At 36.1% G+C, this 18,956-nt stretch overlaps 2 protein-coding genes and 3 non-coding genes across 5 annotated transcripts in view; 2 read left to right on the forward strand and 3 right to left on the reverse strand.

Annotated features, from left to right (window-relative positions):
- LOC120342007 (nuclear pore complex protein Nup205-like) overlaps nucleotides 1-1,726 on the forward strand; it is a 47,116-nt gene extending 45,390 nt beyond the window's left edge. Inside the window, exon 43 of the mRNA XM_039410651.2 lies at nucleotides 1,061-1,726. Coding sequence (XP_039266585.2) covers nucleotides 1,061-1,228 — 168 coding nt within the window. The 3' untranslated portion in view covers nucleotides 1,229-1,726. The remainder of the gene's footprint in view (nucleotides 1-1,060) is intronic.
- A 920-nt stretch (nucleotides 1,727-2,646) lies between these two features.
- Nucleotides 2,647-2,718, reverse strand: Trnaw-cca (transfer RNA tryptophan (anticodon CCA)). The gene has a single exon. It is a non-coding gene; the product is annotated as a tRNA-Trp (tRNA).
- A 112-nt stretch (nucleotides 2,719-2,830) lies between these two features.
- Trnan-guu (transfer RNA asparagine (anticodon GUU)) lies at nucleotides 2,831-2,904 on the forward strand. The gene has a single exon. It is a non-coding gene; the product is annotated as a tRNA-Asn (tRNA).
- A 3,132-nt stretch (nucleotides 2,905-6,036) lies between these two features.
- Trnaq-uug (transfer RNA glutamine (anticodon UUG)) lies at nucleotides 6,037-6,108 on the reverse strand. Its single transcript has one exon. It is a non-coding gene; the product is annotated as a tRNA-Gln (tRNA).
- A 2,978-nt stretch (nucleotides 6,109-9,086) lies between these two features.
- On the reverse strand, nucleotides 9,087-17,961 carry LOC120342010 (galactosylceramide sulfotransferase-like). The gene is made up of 8 exons (XM_039410656.2): nucleotides 17,840-17,961; nucleotides 16,445-16,657; nucleotides 15,085-15,263; nucleotides 14,149-14,245; nucleotides 10,751-10,869; nucleotides 10,197-10,344; nucleotides 9,642-9,758; nucleotides 9,087-9,562 (listed from the first exon to the last, which is right to left on the reverse strand). Exons 1-8 carry the CDS (start codon nucleotides 17,939-17,941, stop codon nucleotides 9,206-9,208), a joined length of 1,332 nt encoding a protein of 443 aa, XP_039266590.2. The 5' UTR covers nucleotides 17,942-17,961; the 3' UTR covers nucleotides 9,087-9,205.
- Between the last annotated feature and the right edge of the window lie 995 nt (nucleotides 17,962-18,956).

Genomic DNA, 18,956 nt, shown 5'->3' on the forward strand with positions numbered 1-18,956 from the left:
GTATTTTACAGCAAGATTTAACGAGGATTTAAGAAAAAGAAGCTAAAAATATGTTTTTTTATCATGATTTTTTGTTGGAATAGTTAGATAAGATTTATTTGAAGACAGTCATGAGTTATAAAGTAATCATTTCTTAGTTTTCTGCCTCATGTGATCCTAATTGCTATTAAGCAGTAGTTAGTTAATCATCAACATAGCAAAGTGACAATCCAATTCAAAGTGTATTGAAGAACTAATGGCCGAAGTATAAATAGATTAGAAGGCAGATTTAGCCTGAAAGATTAGGTTCGTTCTGGATGAAGTGGATGTCTATAGAAGCCCGGTAAAGCTTTGGTGAACCTGATAAAAGAATTTGTGAGGTCAAGTATAATAATCGAGACTGAGAAATATGTCAAAGAATTAAAAGAAGTCTCCACACAAAAGATTCTATATCATCAGACCTATATATGGAAAGCATGTAGTATTAAAGTCAGGTCTGTGTCTAAATGTTGTGCTCAATAAGAACCAGTTGAAGTTGACACAATGAGCAGCCCTGGGAAGATATTTTCTGAAGCCTAGATCAGATCATTAATAGGTTAAATAAACTATGAGTGATAGGGAATTTATACAAAGTGGAATTAGCTGGTCGTCTTGTGAAAGGGATGTGAATAAAGTGACTCAATCTTACAGTTAAAGCTTATCATTATTAAGCGATTAACCATTTAATTGTTGTACGTCTGTTTTAATGTTTAAAATCTATCCATCCTCTCACATGTAATTATCCCTTGAGGGTGACAAATGTCCTAATATCAAATTTGTTGCTTTTAGCCGACACAGTGTGACAAATGGCCTAATATCAACTTGTTTTCAGATACGAAGTGTTCTTGTGGATATTTTTCTCACTTTCGCCTTATGTGTTTCACAAATTTCCAATAAAAGAAAAGGAGGCTAATTTTTTTTCAATTCTCTACCAGACCTGATATTCCGCCCTAAAATTTACTGTTTTATTTCAATATCTGGAACTCTCTGTATTTGAGCATTGCTCTCGTAATAATTATTCTTTCACTCTTTTTACTCCAAGCTTAAACGATGTTTACCATCCTGCATGACTGATGTCTTCCTCTCCAAACTATGTGACATCGAAGCAAATTGGAACGATGGATCGAAGTGTACATTCGTTCGTCCGCTCGTAAGAAGAATTCAACGCATAGTACGATTGCATACAACGACAAGGTCTGCAGCAATGTAGTATAGATTGCTAGAATATATGTCGTCAAATTACCACTTATATGTGATAGCTCAATGTGATTGTTTCTCTGTTTTTGGCTTTTCATTAAAAGAATGCAGTTGTTTGAACTTCTGATATTTGATGTGGATCAAGACATAAGTTTTATAAAAAGTTACAACAGCCCAATAGCCTCGAACAAAATAGAGTTGTAGGTAAATTGAACCATTGTTTATGCTGCATGAACCTTGGCAATCTACATTTATATCTACGCCTTCCAAATACAGAATAGAAATGTTCAATTTTTATGCATTCCATGTTTAAAATGTATTTGTACTTTGTTAAAATAGGCAATAATTCGTAAAATAATTCAATTATGTTCAACTATCCGACTTTGGTGGTGATTTTGTATATTTCGTGGATTACGGTATTTCATAAGTCGGGATTTGTATGTTTTCTGATGTAATTTACTGCCAATAAACAAATTTTGATGGTCTGTGATGTGCGGACTGGTGCAGCTAACAGTGTCCGAGAAAACTATTTGCGAGAGGCTAGTTGCAAGATGGCTAGAATGGCATTTTGCGCGAAAGTAAATGTGAAAAGGTAGTTTTGCGAGAACGCGTATTGGGCAGATGTAGTCCGTTCCCCCAAAATCAGCTATTTGTACATTGCGAGAAAACGAATAGTGCTCGAAAACCACTTGCGAGAGTGATTGATTACAAGCGCTTGATTTCTAGAATGGCCTTTGCGCGAAAGTTAATGTGAAAAAATAGTTTTGCGAGAACATGTATTGAGCAGATGTATTAGTAACAAAAGGTCAAACATTGCCGACTCTAAAATCAGCAATTTGCACATTGCGGATAGTCGATGATATGGAATAAGATAACAAACAGTCGGTAGTTTATTTTATCTCAAACCGGAAGTATACATAATAAAGAAAGATGAAAAATTGCATTAAAACAGCAATTAATATAAACACCCGGATATGTGTCCGCAACCCATACTCCGAAACTATAGCTTGTAGTTAACGTGGAGTCAATTAAATGCGAGAGATACAAACGTGTAAACTCCTGAAGTCCTTTATGATAAAAGTTTTAAAGTGATGCAATAAGCTGGTGGTAATTTTAGACGAGTCTATCGCACCGTTTTTGGGACTTTCTCAGAACAAAAACTTTTCGGAAGACATTATGACAATTAAGTTATTTTCACGTACCGTAGCCGGTGCAATATCTATCTAAGCGCCTGCATCGGGTGTCGCTGCTCGATACCTAACCAGCTATGGTTCCCCGCCACTTTTTTTCCGCAGTAAAGCTACATTATCATTTTCTAGTAATTTGTGCTTACGATGTCCCGTGATTAAGTTGCTTGTATGTGTGCCTTGTGTGGCAACTGTCTCAGTTTTTTATAAGAGACAAAAATTTATTATCAATATGAGCAAAAGTTGACCCCGACGTGATTTGAACACGCAACCTTCTGATCTGGAGTCAGACGCGCTACCGTTGCGCCACGGAGTCAGACGATAAATTATTGCGAGAGTCCTAATATGTAACGTTTTGTTCATCGCCCGGGGCTAAACAGTATCATTGCTTGTAACATATTCAGTATTCGGCACCGAGGTGCTCGTCTGTCTCTGTGGCGCAATTGGTCAGCGCGTTCGGCTGTTAACCGAAAGGTTGGTGGTTCAAGCCCACCCAGGGACGTCGTTACTTTTTAGTCCTATACTAATCTAATAGTATACAATATCAATGATTGGTGCGATTTAGATAGATAGCTTGTTTTGAAAACACCATAATTCACACAAATTTAGAATGAAGAGGGAGCGAAATATTTCAAAACATGAAAATATTTATTTGTGCGCTTGCCAGCACACATAAAAATTACAAATATCACAGAGCTAGTTGAACGAGGCTTGGGCCAGAAATAATCAACCAAATACTCCAAACGAAAGCACGCGAATGTATTGCACTTTCGGGATGTTACAATTTGCCTAAGCTACCGTAATAATGACCAATTTAATCTTATACAGTATATTCCTCAATTTAAATGTCTTGAATAGAGGAAAATATAAAATTCAATTTTCATCTTTATGAAACCTAGTACACGGATACAGCGAAATACTGAAATATTAGTCGAAATTTGCAATAAGAAAACTGATTAACCATCGTAGTATGATATCATAAGTAGAAATTTATTTGGACTCCATTCAATTGCAACAATGTCGTACTATTTGTTACTTGTCACAATAGATGCGAAAGATAGTTTTTTTTTATATTTAAGTTGGAGTGTCAGTAAGCACTTCATGTTTTCATCTAACGTTATATATCGCCTAGTAGCCAAACCAGGGGCGGACACTTTCCATAATTTTGGGGGGGGCGAACTTGGATCGCCTACCGAAAAACACCGCGCCGTGTATCGTCACGTAACAATAACCTGTCGATGTCATTCTCTAAGTATTAGCATGTCATTTTGCTACTCATATATCGATTACCTAGGCTGCTTTGCTCGGACACGGAACTTGCGCGTCACTGAACCAATTTCTTGAATTCCGCGAGAATTAGCCCACGGCTCTTGCTAACAAACAGAAAATAGCAAATTAGGTTATTGTTTCAATTCCTAGTTCTGCATAAAGCGCACTAACGCCGTTTCGTAAAATTAGAAATGCAAAACAAGGTAACAAGCTATTGTGCGAATTTTTTTCCTAAATTTTACCAAGGAATTATCATTTGACTAGTAGAATTGCCATTATTGCCGATTTATTAAATCATCATTTGAACTCGAAATAACATTCAGGATTCACGCAATGACTTTGCAGGGTTTTTATTTATAATTTAATACGAAAATAAACAGGCACAAGTTCAGGCGCGCAGCCAGGATTTAAAAGAAAAGGCGGGGGGATCAAAGTCGGAACTCCCCATCGCCGTCTGCAACAAGCACCGCGATTACGCGCTCGTTAAAAGAGCCGCCTATTTAAGCGTATAATGATTTTTCTGTCAATTCATGACAGCCACGAGATTCTAAAATGTCCTTATATATTAATTTATTTGTGTGCAACGTAACTCGCGGTTGACACTTCTTACGTCAAAATAAAAATATTACTAAACTAAAGTACCACGGCGATATGTGTACATAAAAATATGAGATAAGCTGCCTGATGTATTTAATTTTGATACGTATTTTTGCAATCTTCCGAACTCGTTATCGCCGTTACAAAAATCTCGATATCTGATATAAAATCCCATATAGTACAATTTTAATTCATACAATGAAAATAATTATAAAGTATACTAGTAAATCAAAAATACAAATTCACCGCCTCGAAATCCACGCGGAACAGTCGCCGCGATTACGCCACTTGTTAAAAGAGCCGACTTTATCAAAGAAAAATGATTTTTCACTTGTGCAAAGTAATCAATCGAAGACCGATACGGGCATATTCAAAATGTCTTGATTTATTAATTTAATTGTCTTCAATTTAAACTGCGGTTGAGTCGACAAAACAAGAGCCACTCTAAAACACGACGGCAATCCGCGGACATAAAAATGTGTGGTAAACTGCCCGTTTATATATTGTTTTGATTCGTATTTTTGCTATTTTGCGCATTCGATAAATTTGAGATGTACTTGTCACACTGGCTCCGCTCAATCGCAATGTTGTCACTCCGATTATTTTCAAAGATAAAACCTTTCGAAAAATCCGTAAATTTTCTGTCAATTCTCACGTAGTAAAAGTTATTTCAGTACAATAAAAATACATAAATAAATACAAAAAGTGATCGAATATACTTTAATTATTCTATATATCATCACAAACCGGGGAAAAGTCGCGTTCTCAGCTTTGTTTAATGTTAACACGAAAATTTTCGACGTCAATTTAAAAGTAATGGATACAAAGGCAAATCCCGCTCACAATTGACCGTGTTTCGATTTTAGTGACGAAATGTTTTTAAAGGTCAAGCAAACATAACTTGTGCAAGTCAAGCAAACATAACACACGAAATTTTGCGATTTTCGATGCCTAGAAAAGCGTTTTTAGACTGTCGCGGGCCTCAACAAAACTTATATTGTTTACAGTTTTATTTTTAGTATTTTATATTTCCGCTTTTCAACTTTTCGACATAGTAAATGCTTTGATCTTTGATCGCAAATTATGCTGGGCCTTGCACGAAATCCATAACGTGAAAAGATACGTCCAGCGGTGAAAATTGTTTATAACAACTTTAGATTTAGTTAATTTTTTAGCGATAATAATTAATTGTTGTAATGAAACACAGTTTGCCACTTTCACTTCTCTCGCAAGTGCCAACAATAACACTATTGAAAGATTTTGACAATGAGAAAATCATGTTAAATTGTACAAAAATGAATTAGTTGTGCAAAACCGTGGCGCGTGATCGGCGGTGCGTTTGAAGACGGAGTATTACCCGTGCGGGCGCGCATGTTTCACAAAATTGTGAGGTGCTCCGAAGGCGACCTGGTCCAAATTATTGTAAGAAAACATTTATAATATCGGTAACTATTAACCGTTTAATTGCGCTTGACTATCGCACTTTTCGGAAATGATAATTTTGTAAGGCGGAAACAACATGTATTAAATTTTTTTGCGAAATTATTGGGGGGGCGACCGCCCCCCCTCGCCCCCCCGGGTGTCCGCCCCTGAGCCAAACATAATACCATCTTTCGTGTAATATATAACCAATGCAAATTTTCTTCCTGTGATCGTTTTTTAATTTTATGGGTAATGTTGCCGTAAGGAAATACTGGATCATGACATGGTCAATTTGATAACCAATGTGTGCTCTGTTTAAGGGGAAACAGAAAAATGAAAAAAGAAGAGGTCCCACCGAGATTTGAACTCGGATCGCTGGATTCAAAGTCCAGAGTGCTAACCATTACACCATGGGGCCTTGCGCGTCAGAAAGCGTCACGCTTAGGTACTTATTACTGTAGACGAGAGACGCATTTTTCATTTTTTTCGAGAGAATATGAAAATACGTATTCGTTACTCTGACGTGTTATAAACGAGCAGACTATTATCCACATTGGTCCCATTTACTAGGCCAACCTCATCCTTTAAAACTCATTCGATTGGGCATGAAAGAGCAAAGAAAGTAGATAAATCTTGAATGGATCGAAATGAAAGTTGTAATTTTAAATAATAGAATTATTACTGTCATTATTTTTCAAGTTAGGATTTTTTTAATAGTAGATTACTGTTTTTATGTAATTTTCTGGGCTCAATTTGAAGCATTCATTGTTAATGAATTATTTAAACACATTGGGAGCAACCATGAATAAAAAAGTTTATGCTTAATTGTCGATCCATAGCGGTATGTTAGTCGTTGATCCATAGTGTGGTTCACGAACCATTAACTCTTTGAACTCTGAATCCCCAGAACGATGCTACTCTCTCACCCTGACTTCCCACGGCGTCGCATCGATTTGACGCGTTAAAAAATTGTAATATCCCTAATTTTAAATCAAAATAACTTCTAAACCATTAGATATCAGATGGTCTGTAATATATCATATAAAAGCTTATCTAGTCTTTTATTTTTAACTGGCATTATTTTTCACGAGATGTTTTGATGAGATGTGTAAGCCTATTTGTAGCCCCATCTACTATTTTTTTGTATTTTGGTAATATTTAATACATTTCTTAGAAATGTATCATTAATATAAGTACAATTTTGAAAAGTATACAAAATTACCTTTCGGAGAATATACGTATGACTTTCTTAACATACGCATAACTCATTTTATTGCAGAATTTGTACTATCGATTCAAATGGTTTGGGAACAAAATTTATCAACTATTTGACGCCAAGTTTGCGTAAGGACGCAAAGGGCGACGACGACATTGTCGTGATAACGTTCATGCGACGTATCGTGCGTAACTCTTTGCGTGAGGTATATTGCGCAATTGCACATCTGGTCGTTCACAGCTTGAGTGCAGATGGTGGCTTCATTGCATTAGTATCATATCCTCGGCCGCAGATAAAACCCTTTCAGACGAATTTTGATCGAACATAGTAAAATTGCTAGAATATAAAGGCCATTTTATATACGTTTACTATTTGGATATGGGACGAAAATGAATGGCCAAAACGAAATATTTGATCCTCATGAATTTATGAGGTTCCGCCGGAAACATCAAGGCTAATTATTCACCGTTGGATATCATGAAGATTGAATAAAAAAAAACTGATAACGGGTACACGGAAGACATGGTGGCACCAGTAGCTCACCTGGCCAGTGTTTTACATTTTGCAGCCTCATTAGATTTTCGAAATTACTGCATATACGCTACATTCCTGTTATCGCTATATTTACAATGGATTTTAAACGGAAGCTTTGTCCAGATGAAATATTGGATAGTATTCATCTATCGGAAGAAGAAAATATGGCACAATAAAACTCAGCAATGGCGCTAAACAATGCATCCATCGATATGTTCCATCATTCCGTTTTTAGAAATCCGTAATTTTGCTATTCGTATTTTTCATATCTTTATGCAATTAAAACGGCAATAACACTGCGTATTGTGTGTTTTAGTCGAACCGATGTAATGCGTAAATTTCCCCGTGTATCGTTTACAAGTCGTAAGTCGCTTCACGAGTACGAACTTAAGTAAATGACGTTACGAGCATGCGAGGAAAAGTGTTTCTCGTATGAAACGTAAACGTGCTACGTGCTTAACGTCGCTGCGTAACGGCGTAAATGTGTTAGGTCGTTATTTACGTCACCTCGATCTTGCGACAAACAAAATCACGAATAAAAATGCTTCTAAAATTTGAATGGTGCAACATAAGTTCAATCTAATGGTATCACTGGAAAGCTATCTTCAAATTCTACAAATTTTGTCGATAATGTACTAGGTTTAATCGAAAACAAATTTAAGTTTTGTCAATTAGATTTGAGCAATTTTCAGAAGTTTTTTATGCTTTTTAATTTTGCCAATTTTCATAAGATGATCACAATATTCTATCTTAATTTTAAAATTATACTCAGTCCTGTAGATTATCTTTCACACGATGTAAAACTTGTCTAAATATAATAAATGGTTCGCGAGATATGAGGTTTCAAAGTTGCATACCTCTTACGGGATGCGAAAGCCGCTAAACCGGCTTTCAGCGTCAGAAGACTTTCTCGGGAAAGCCGGTTTAGCGGCTTTCAGGGTTCAAAGAGTTAATCTCTGATTGGCCGCGATTCACGCGATGAAAATCTACGAATTAGAAGAGTGATTATATATCTCCATAAGTACCCATTAAATTAGACAAACCCGACTGATAGCCCGGCAATAAGGTTGATGGTTTGAACACAGTGAAGTATTCCTATAACGTGTTTTCCCGAAAATAAGACTGGGTCTTATTTAAATTTATCTCCGAGAAATAACACTGGGGGTTATTTTCGGGGGATGTCTTATATTTTCATTTATCAAAAACAAAATTATAATGTAGAGAATTATGAGATTTCCATTCACTTATAAATAACACGCTTTTATTAAAAAAAACTGCATAACATAGATTATAATAATTATCAATCATTTAAAACGTGTAGGAGAGATTTCTTGCTTTCGACTAACTAAAAGAAAAAAAAAAATGAGGGGGAGGGCTTATATTGAAATCATTTTTAAAATTCAGACTGGGGCTTATTTTCGGGGTAGGTCTTATTTTGGGGAAACACGGTATGCATCGATGGGCCAAGTCACTTTTTATTACCTCTTCTCGCTGTTTCTTTCTTATTATCATTTTCACTTCTTATTTCTGTCATGGTAACCACAACTCCTACCTCACTTTCTGAGCATTCACAAAACTCTGATTGAAGTAACAAATATATATTCATCAAAATGTTGTCAGAATAAATCAGTAACTGAAAACGGCAAACGACAATTACACACACACACACACATATATATATATATATATTTGAACTTTCAAGTCGTCTGAGAGTGATTAAATGATTAAATGAGATGCTTACGTATATATAGATATGTATATATTTCTAATCCAACGTGAATCGACCTGGGCTAGGCGGGCACCATCCTGAATTCTTTGACATGTGAATAGCAATTTCCCGAATCTTATTTATATTAACCGAATTGTGGCCCCTTTTCTTAAGTATTGATGATATTAAAGCGTCTGTAGCAGTTGCATAATGTCTCTTATTTGCATCTTGTTCATTCTTATTGATAGTTTGAGTGCTTCTTCTGTTTCGCTTTTTCTTGTTATCATCTTTGCGCGTATTGGCTTGTTTTATATATTCTTTCAGTGTATTCACGTCGTCTTCCATCCGTTTCCTACCGTAAGAATCAATCTTTTTCCATAGCGTAGCATTGAAATATTCGTACAAAACGAGATCCTGAATTCCACAAACACAAACTGGTAACTATAGCAACAATTGAGAAAGGGTCACAAATAAAATCCGATGAAATACACACCTGATTATTGAGTCTGCTGGCAATCTGTTTCTCTTTGACAGAATAAGTATGTGATTCGTAAGTTCCTTTATTCCTAGTTGGTGGAACAATATCTTCCCATGACATACATAATACTTCCTGAAAATATAAAAATTGTGTACAATTTAAAAACCCTACTAATTTGAAGTAAGACAGGCCCATCTCCGAGCAAAGTTTACGGGCGACTTTTGAAATGACATGTCGTGGAAAATTCGAAAATCCACAAGCTTACTTTATAGAAAAAAAATAAAATAGGCCGTTTTGATTTATTTCAGAAATTCGATTCAGAAATCATAACATAAGCTCAATACATGATTGGTTTGACTTTATTTGTTAAGACATTCGCCGGGACCCGCGAATCGGTTCGCCCGTGACTAGAATTTTATCAACTATACAGGTTTGGGGATTCATACACAAGTGACAACACCAAGTGTTTCGTCGTCGCGCAAATGATAAGGGTTACCACGGCTGAGACTCTTTTTCTACAAAAGATGCATCATATAATATATATAGCACCATGTACTTGTCTATACTCACCTTCATCAGTATCAAGGACTCCAGGAGATGATCTGTGATGAGAACCAAGTCAAAAACGGCATCCAACTTCTTTGCCATGCTGAGAACATAATCTTTTCCGTTGATTGTAGGATCAAGTCCGAGATCAAATGATTGGTAATTGCGGCTTCTGTAGATGAATTTTAAGAATGGTAAGAAAGTGCTCATTTAGATTTTTTTGTTTTAGATTTTTTTGTTTTTTGTATATTTATTCCAAGGTCTATGAGGGCAAGACTATTTCGGGACGTTTTTTTACTGTTGCCTGGCCTATGCAACTTTGTTTTGGCATCAATGTGTTACCGAGTACAAGTACTATATTTGTTATCTAGTTAGATTCAGTCTTGAAAAAACAGCAGTTTAGTTCGACTAATGAAATATAACTGCTCAGCTACAATAGTAGATAGATAGGTTATTGTGAGACATTTTAGAATAAGCAATATATACATCAACATTCAAACAACCATCTTGGTTCCACATGTATCTTGAAGAAAAACGACCACCAGTAAGCTATATATTTATGCTAACGGGGAACGAACCTGAAATACCAGGCAATCGATTCGTTCAAGGAATTTTCTGCCATCGCTAGGTAGTCAGGATAACTAACTTCATACTTCTTCGCAACTTGTAGGTATGGTTCAGGATGACACGTAACCGCCTAAAGTGAAAGTATGATATATATATAGCCTATACATTTTTGGCGCTCAAGAAGTGTGTGTACCAATATGGAGGTAAATTTTGTTCGCCTACTTTACATCAAGTTGTGTAAAGGGACTGATTACTATGGGCAGGGGGTATATTCACTAGGCCAGTGTTTCCCAACCCGAGTCTGCAGTCTCAAATGAGTCCGCAGAGCGTTTGAATGAGTCCTCAACGAGCCACACCGTTTTAGAAGTTATGTAGTAGTATATTTTATGTAGGTAACTGACCTTTTCAGTGTCGCGAAGTTCATTGCGGGGCAAAAACGTTTTTACCAGACTTAAGTACCAGCCAAGTTTACGTTAGTATTTACATAAAACATAAAAGGCAAGTTTATACGCATAAAAGTTATTTAGTAGTATATTTCATGTAGGTCACTGAACTTTTTAGTGTCGCCAAATTCATTGCGGGGCGGAAACGTTTTTACTAGACTTAAGTACCAGCCAAGTTACGATTTACGTTAGTATTTACATAAAACACAAAAGGCAAGTTTATTCACATAAAATTAATCGATTCAATATTTAGCGAGTAGGGCTGGTTAAAATATTCGAACAGCAAACGCGACACATACGACAGATAATAATCGGAATGAATTTATTTGAAAATTTTAGCTGCAAATTCCTTCCTATAATTTTTCTCGGCGAATCGTCGCCAGTGATCACATAATATATTCCGAGTTTGCCAGAGCGAGCAGTTCTCGATGTCTCAATGATAGAGCACCCTCGCTATGGTTCTCATTGAAATTTATAAGTGTGGATTATAAACTGACTCCGGTAAAATTCTGTTGTTTTTGATTTTATTGCTTCTTCACACACAATTGGGGTTTACAATTAACGCACAATGAGTCCGCAAAGATTTTCCCTGGTGAGAAAATAGTCCGCGACTAAAAAAGGTTGGGAAACACTGCACTAGGCTAACACAGACAGTCCCCGAACACATAATAGAACTAAAATGAGGAAAATTGGAATGAAATTATGGCCCAACCATAACCTGGTACACACACTGCGGAAGTACCACATTTTTAACGGATCTAGCAGCAGTGCTGCACATTAGCACAAATCTATTTTATATAACGTTTCTGGCTAAGACCACTTCATCAGATATTTATATAATTCAACTATGATAAGAAAAGCGAATCGCGTTTACTTGTTTTAGCATAATATATATCTGTGTCAATGGGCACCAAGACTGTTGAATCACTTAGAATAGTTAGCCCAATCCCTCTCTTGTTACAGCATCCTTGGTATATATGCATACGGTTCTCCCGTAGCAAATGCGTAGAATGTATAAAAGTGGTTAGCCCCGCGGAAACGAAATCGATAGCAGAGCGTTTTACACAAAAAGCGGCATTTAACTTAGGGGTCAGAGTTCAGTGTTTAAAATTTCATTCTATCATAAGATCTTTTTAAGTTTGACCGTCGATACATCTACCCCCTTCGTGCTGTTCACAAATCATTGAAATAACGCTGTGGGTCGAAACATATAAAATCGTTAACACAGAAATTGGCAATAAGGAGGAAAAAAATAAATAGAACGATCACTAACTATAGGTTATAGTTGCGCTATGTATATCATTTGTAATTTTATGAAATTCTCTGTAAAAAAAACATAAATTAGACGGCAAATCTTCGACTGTTACTCCGATTCAAGTCCGATTCCATCGTTTATGCATATTATAACATAGCAATCTTTAATTCTCTTAATCGATATAAAATATACATTTACTTTTTAATTTTGCCATGCATGAGCTAATCAATTTAATGGTGTTGTTGAATTCGAGAGGTCGAGACAAGTTGTTAATTCACCCAAATGTTTAAAAGACTTCGCAAAGCCCAGCAAAATATCCATATATATATATATATACTTTTTAAATCATGACTGGATTTTTTGCATGCTTGTCGCTCGTTTCAGATAATCCCCACAAAAAGATCAGCTCAAATGAAATCGGGTGACCTATGACGTAGGTGACAGTTTGACTCAAATCTCACTCAAAAAATAACAGTGTGCAAACTTTCGACCGAAACTGCATAAAAACGACATTTCTTACTCGTTTCTTTTGAAGCTGTTTTATAAGTTTTAAATGTCAAGCTTCAACCAATAAGTACTGTTGAAAATAACGCGTAAAATTATTTTCTAAACTTTTCATGTATTTTGGATGTTTGAAAACCTCTCGACAGCTTTCGAGATGCGAATGGCAAATTTATTCCTAATCAAAGTTTGACAAAACAAGAGAGCTATGCTAAAATATATGGACATGTAGCGCCACCCAGTGGCAATAATTTTGATGACGCCATAGCGAAAAAAAAGTAATAGCCTCCTGGAGAAAATTTTTATCTTTAACCACTGAAAATATCAAAGCAATTGGTCCAGTATTCGAAGAGAAAAGCAATTTTTTTAAAATGGAGACGGAGACAAATAACAATAACAACAAGAGAGCTATGCTCAAATATATGGACACGTAGAGTCACATAATTTTGATGACGTCATAGCAAAAAAAAAAAGGTAATAGCCTTCTGGAGAAAATTTTTATCTTTAACCACTGAAAATTTCAAAGCAATTGGTCCAGTATTCGAAGAGAAAAGCGACTTTTTAAAAACGTGTCAAAGAACAAGAACAACAACAACAACATAATATTGAAACGATCGTTATGTCCACTACGTGTCCAATAACAACAAAATTTTGAAACGATCGTTATGGCCACTAAACGTGTCCAATAAAGTTTGACGGCTCGGCGGTGTGGCGCATCGTGCTAAGCGTTAGGAATATGCTCGCCACCGCATCTCTGATTACCCTTTGTGGGTTCGCAGTTTCGAGTCCCATGCGGGGATGATTATGTGCGAAAGGATTGCTGGACTCCTCGCCGCCGTAGGGTGGTTCACGTAACCGCTGTTCGGTTACGGCTTCCTCTACCATCAAGTCCATGCTTCCGAAAACAAATAACTGGCTAACTAATCCCATAGCCGAATTGGACTGGTAACCGGACGAGAGGCCATGGTTCGTCATATGATTAAGCCGTCTTACGGCTTCTCCCTCCCCCGGGATAAATATGTAAATCCTATCCTATCCTAAATTGTCAGAACTATAAATCTATTGGGGCTCCTTTCGAATTCAACTTCTCTAACGATATTCTTTTAGTTGGGTCTGTAAACCTTTCCCTGAACAAACGAATACAAAATTAATGTTATATATATTTATGATATTGCATCCTTGAAGTTCAAAAATATACCTGTAACCATACCTGTAAATTTTTCACAGATTTTTCAGTATGTTTTCCATAATAGTAGTAAAACGAGGACTCGAATGCTTTAAGCGGGTTTCGAAGAATTGTAATATATCTGTAAATAGATTAAATATTTGTTGGGGATGAGCGACATGAATTCACGCTGATTTTGTTGGACTGAAAAGACAGAATATGATTGCGGTAGTTTAGGTGGTATCGGGCTATTTTTATTTTTTTTATTGGGCATGCAAGTTTTCTTTGAAAAACGGACTCTTCACGTAGCGTCTGACTAATTCAAAATTATGTGAAAGAACGCACTCAGAGAAGTACATATACACGCGGCGTAAAGTGTAATTTTTGTATTTGGGTGTTTGATATCTTCTCCACGTAAAAGTTACTAGAAAGGGGGTAACAATCTTTTTACTCTTTTAGCCGACAAAAATCATTACACCCGGGTAAGGCGGTAAACATGGAAATTTTTGAACCCAGTCAGTCAGTCAGTCAGTAGTTTATTTGTCACCAAAATGAACATACACTTGATGCAATCAAAAACTAGGAAAAAAGATGAAAATGGCATTTCACGGTGAAGGATGACGAAAAAACCCAATGTTGGTTATCGAGCAACGACAACTGTGATAAAAGTCTAACTTTGATACAGGTAGAATAGAAATAAGTCGAACAAATATATGGAATTAAAAAGATTAATGTTTAAAAAACCAGGACCGTTACAAAAAAGAGACTCCGGGCATCAACAGGTACCGGTGAGGTAATCATGGGTAACAGCATAGCAACAACACAGCAGACTGAGTACAGTCAGCGCCATTCAAAGCTATTCAAGAACATGGTTTAGGCTCCATATTGGTCAGGCCAATTGTGTGACACATTGACAAATATTCGAATAATTGGATATAATAGTTTTATAATTATAGAAGTAGAACACCTATTTTTACTCACTTAGCATTTGGATTCATTAACGACCGAACTTCATCCTCATCGAAGCGAAAATGGCCAAGTAAGTAATCTGGCGGCACATCAATCTTGGACATATTTGAAGAAGGAACAACTGTCAAATTCTGAAGAAATCTTCCTGGATATCCACCGAAAAATGGTGCTGGGAATGTCATAACTTGCGTCTGAAATAGTCATTGAATATTAGACAGAAATTATGCACAAAAGCGGCAAAAATATATGCTTCAAGCAAAGAGCAACATTCGCACTAAACTGGCGTATAGAAATAAGGAACGTCGAACTTCGAATTGAACTAAAATAAGGTTTTTGTCGTAGACAGACTTTTTCAGTCCTAATATTAATGTATATATAATATAATTAGGTTGTTAATGCGCCCGATTCGAGAATTTCAGATGCAAGTCATTATTCATTCTGATTCATTAGCCCTTTACATTATTCAGAGATCTTATTTCTTTGATACCTATTTCCTGAAAAGTCAGGTAAAAATTATTAACAATAAACGATGATTGCATATGTTTTTCAATTCGGATAACGACTTTAGCCAGGAGTCTACAATGCGAAATTAAAAGCATTATCACAGGTTATATTCGGTTGAATGTTTTCTGACGAATAAAAATCCCACTTTTTAACCCTATATCTGAAATGACCTGTAGACGTTATCGATGATGTAAAAAATATATAAATCTCATTATTATACAGTGTAGCTTCGACGAAACTAAATGACTTTTTTAACAATTTGTAGAAATATCGACAATTGTAATTATTCCCATTTAAGTTGTTTTTGTTTCGGGTAGGAAAAACAACCCGGCATTATAAGGATCCAACAGTTATAACACAGGTTTATTTATGTGCTTTTTTACTGATTACTAATTTTTTTCCCACATCTATGGCAAAGCGAAAGATAGAGTTTACGCACAAACCGAGTTAACGGAGATTGGGTTTACTTAGATGTATAATGTGGCTTGGAGGCCCTTATTCACGGCTCTTTGGAAAACGCCGAAGTGTGGTGTCCCCAGGAGACATACAGAAGTCATTCCCTTTGGTACTTAGAGTGAGAGTGCGGCCTTGTTTTGAGCAGATTTTTTTTCCAAATAAACCTAAACTAAACAATTTTTAAGAAGAAAGAACATGAAGTGAAGCGAAATAAATGAAGGCAACATTTTGATTCAGTGTCGCGAATCCGCCTCGATCATTTTTGTTTCGGAAATGGAACGCGGTCAAAAAAGATTGCGAAACACCGACATATATATGCAATACATCTTGAGGCTGAATGAACTACGCTATAGCACAGTACGACGGAATGCGTACTGGTAGCAGATTTAAAATTACATCATAGAATGCTAACCTGATTACTGAGTTCATATCTTCTTTTGTGTCTCGCGAGTATTGCCCTCAGTGTACTACTCCCCGTTTTGTGCGTTTTTACATAAACTAGAGATCGCGATGGTACGCAATCATTTTTTACAATCGCCTCTGTTTGTGCTTCTTCCGTTGTGCTGGTTTTAACTCGAGATTTCGACAAAAAAACGCTTTTTCCAATATTCGGCAATTTCACTCCCTACAAACGAACAATTATAAAATATTGTTATTGTAAAATCAGGTCAGCTGAAGATATGAAGAAGATCAGCAAGACATAGGTCAATGAATACATAGCTATATATCTCGGAGGAAAAAGGGCACTCCCGTAGTATGTGAACCAAGATGGCGGACACCTGAACATAGTATGCGTACCAGGTTAGGATTGGACCATAATTTTATTCCAATTTTCCCTATTTTAGTTCTATTACGAGTTTAGGAACTAGCCAAGTGACTCCCGTAGTATTCGTACCTGAACTTATGGCTTAACCCTAAACTGTTCCGCCATCTTGGTTCACATACTGCTGGAGTACCAAAAAAAGTTAATTAGTTGCATATATGCAAGTATGATGAAGAGCTACTTCAAGGTATGTAAAAAAGTTCACCAACTTTGACAAAATTTTGACCAACAAAAAATGGTTTTAGAATAAACTAAAATAAATCGAACTGAGTTTTGGTGAACGCATTTTAAAATCGCAAATTCCCCGAATATTCATTCGTGTGCTCATAGCACGGGTATTATTGCAAGAAATCGTAAATAGAGCACGCACACAGAGAAAACCATCTGCAAACATTATGGCAAGTTACCATAAAGCGCTATGATAAATTTTCCCCAATAATTATTCGCATGCTCACAACACGAATATTATTGCAGGAAATAGTAAATAGAACAGAAACACACAAAAAAAACATTTGCAAATAACACGTTAATATGTCATGACGTTACAATGCTAGCTCGTGTGGAGCAAACAGCGGTTGTAAATTGTAATAGGATCAATGACCGAAACTTTCTGTAACTAATAGAAAGACTACGTTAAATGGCTCAGGTATTTGTATCTGGACCTTCTGTATTCAAGGTTGTACACTCCTAATGTAAGTGATATGCAAGGTATACATGAACGGATTGCATTTAAATGCTTTATATATAACTTGGATTTAGGAATAGGCTTTGCAACGTAAATTACTTGCACCTACCAGATTTAACTACATTAAAAACTCATTTTGTGGGCGCACACCAACTGGCACTACTCGGCGGGTCGCACAATTTGTCCTTGCGGGCCGCAGGTCTCACATCCCTAGCTTAGATAGTTTTAAATATTTCTTACTAAGAGTAGAAGAAACCTCTGTGGCGGGCTTCAGCTCATACAAAATCAAATAAACTTACGATTATTTTGCTTATTTGAATGTTGTGCATCACTAACATGGAAGTAAGCAATATGCTTATAATAGCAACGTATATCAGAAACTTAGTTGCCGTCTTTTTCATTTTATTAAACTCATTAATTGCTATCTGTAAATACAAAAAGCAAGTCTAGAAAAATATAACGGTAAAAAACTGACTATAGGCAGCATGATCTGATGCCGGGAAATCTAAAGCTTTGCTACTTTTCTATTATAATTCTCTCTCACCTGAAGAACTTAACGTTACCTGCGAGTACGGCAAGCAGTAATGAAAATCAGTTATTGTTGTCACTTTAGGGTTCGAAATACCATGGATTAAAATTATCCCGATCGTAACAATTATTCTCGTATCGAGTTTCCTATACATCCGATTCGGAATGCGCGAAGTCGCTCAGCAACCTAAACAATTGATTGTCCACGGTAGCTGACCAACCAAAACCAAAAAGTGGCTGAAACTGGACCTTCGGGCAAATTTTCTTTTCCTACTTTAAGTTTCACGTGACTGGCTGTATATAGAGTATGGATTGTGCCTTAGAAATTGTACACGGAAGTTGCTTAATTTTATTTTTATTATCGAATAAAAATGATCGCTCGATTTGATGTTGCATATGACCATAGATAGATAAAAATCGCTGCAATTGTACAGAAGCACAGCTATATGATATAGTGAACTATTTTCATGATTATTGTGTATTAATTGACTTTTCCACGACTATTATTTTCTCCCTCTCTCTTTTTCAAATCGTATATAAAGATTCATACCAACAAATTAGTAAATTTTTGAATGACTAAGTTTCTGTTTGTGTTTATTACTTTCTTTTATTTCAATTTTTAGTATTGACTCGTTTTAAATCTTGGCGTAGCAGACTTATGATAACAATTTCTGGTCCTTTGCGACTCTCTGTCAATTTCAATAATATCCGTTACTGTAATGCAGGGGTCGGCAACCTTTTGTCGCTCGCGGGCCAAAATTAAGGTTGCAAGTCATTTGCGGACCGCGCATATTTTTAGAAAGTTGAAAAACCGAACGGATGGTACTTTTTATAATAAAAAAATCAAGCAGTGATACACCTCTTGAATAGAATATAGATTTATTTCCT

The sequence above is a fragment of the Styela clava genome, chromosome 3 (genome assembly GCF_964204865.1).
Source record: "Styela clava chromosome 3, kaStyClav1.hap1.2, whole genome shotgun sequence".
Lineage (NCBI taxonomy): Eukaryota > Metazoa > Chordata > Ascidiacea > Stolidobranchia > Styelidae > Styela > Styela clava.

Excerpts from the sequence above, each read along its gene's own strand:
- LOC120342010 (XM_039410656.2), bottom strand. The coding sequence starts at position 17,941 with ATGAAAAAGACGGCAACTAAGTTTCTGATATACGTTGCTATTATAAGC. Across the intron at positions 10,345-10,750 it reads TCGATTGCCTGGTATTTCAG|AAGCCGCAATTACCAATCAT; the intron begins GTTCGTTCCCCG and ends ATTCATCTACAG. Across the intron at positions 9,563-9,641 it reads CCAGCAGACTCAATAATCAG|GATCTCGTTTTGTACGAATA; the intron begins GTGTGTATTTCA and ends TGTGGAATTCAG.